The 1,324-nt window shown below is 45.2% G+C and overlaps 2 protein-coding genes across 4 annotated transcripts in view; one reads left to right on the top strand and one right to left on the bottom strand.

Annotated features, from left to right (window-relative positions):
* SEMA4A (sema domain, immunoglobulin domain (Ig), transmembrane domain (TM) and short cytoplasmic domain, (semaphorin) 4A) overlaps positions 1-1,324 on the bottom strand; it is a 40,153-nt gene that overhangs the window by 6,796 nt on the left and 32,033 nt on the right. The window lies entirely within an intron of this gene.
* Positions 127-1,144, top strand: LOC105548633 (SAP domain-containing ribonucleoprotein-like). The gene is given in 2 exon segments (XM_011992734.1): positions 127-463; positions 465-1,144. Coding segments are annotated over 2 exon segments (621 nt in total). The 5' UTR covers positions 127-134; the 3' UTR covers positions 757-1,144.

The following is a 1,324-nucleotide window of genomic DNA, read 5'->3' as shown; positions in this document are numbered from 1 at the left end:
GGATGGTCTCGATCTCCTGACCTCATGATCCGCCCGTCTCGGCCTCCCAAAGTGCTGGGATTACAGGCTTGAGCCACTGCGCCCAGCCAAAGGGTTTTTTTTAATTAAAAAATTGTTTTTTGAGGGGTAACAAGATGGCGACCGAGACAGTGGAGTTCCATAAGCTGAAGCTTGCTGAGCTAAAGCAAGAATGTCTTGCTTGTGGTTTGGAGACCAAGGGAATAAAGCAAGATCTTATCCACAGACTCCAGGCATATCTTGAAGAACACGCTGAAGAGGAGGCAGATGCAGAAGATGTTCTGGGAGATGAAACAGAGGAAGAAGAAACAAAGCCCATTGAGCTCCCTGTCAAAGAGAAAGAACCCCCTGAAAAAACTGTTGATGTGGCAGTAGAGAAGAAAGTGGTGAAAATTACATCTGAAATACCACAGACTGAGAGAATGCAGAAGAGGGCTGAACAAATTCTTACTCGGCAGTAAGAAAGCTGCTCGGGCAGCTAGGTTTGGGATTTCTTCAGTTCCAACAAAAGGTCTGTCATCTGATAACAAACCTATGGTTAACTTGGATAAGCTGAAGGAAACAGCTCAAAGATTTGGTTTGAATGTCTCTTCAATCTCCAGAAAGTCTGAAGATGATGAGAAACTGAAAAAGAGGAAGGAGCGATTTGGGATTGTCACAAGTTCAGCTGGAACTGGAACCACAGAGGTTACAGAGGCAAAGAAGAGGAAAAGAGCAGAGTGCTTTGGGATTGCCTAATGAAAAGCTCTTGATACTTTGTGTTCTCCAGTGTTTTCCATTTCTCTCATTCTTCTTGGTCACACATATGCCTAAATGCACAGTCATGTGCCTACGTCCTGCCTCACAATGAGGGAGCATGTACCCCAGGTTCAAGTGCTGGATTGTGTCATGTGACCATCCCAAAACTCAGAGCACCCTATGGCCATCTTTGCCCTCTGTCACATAACTTGAAAACTGCCTGATGGCCCTTTTGCAGTGGTTCCCTCCAGCAAGCCTTGATCTCAGTTGAAGAAGCTCTTTCCCGGCATTCCAGTGCCCCTGTCAGCTCCATACTCCTCAGACACCCTTAACAAAGGCTGTCATGCACACAATGTAACGAATACACAAAACAAATGATAATTACACTAAAAAAATTGTTTTTTTTAAACAGTGTCTCACTGTCATCCAGGCTGGAGTGCAGTGGCATGATCTTGGTTCACTGCAGCCTTGACCTCCTGGGTTCAAGCCATCCTCCTATCTTAGCCTCCTGAGAAGCTAGAACCACAGGTGTGTGCCACCATGCCCGGCTAATTTTTTTTTTTTTTTT

The sequence above is a fragment of the Mandrillus leucophaeus genome, unplaced genomic scaffold (assembly GCF_000951045.1).
Source record: "Mandrillus leucophaeus isolate KB7577 unplaced genomic scaffold, Mleu.le_1.0 Scaffold418, whole genome shotgun sequence".
Lineage (NCBI taxonomy): Eukaryota > Metazoa > Chordata > Mammalia > Primates > Cercopithecidae > Mandrillus > Mandrillus leucophaeus.
The sequence above is the reverse complement of the archived record's forward strand: the minus strand, read 5'-3'. Positions and strand labels throughout refer to the sequence as shown.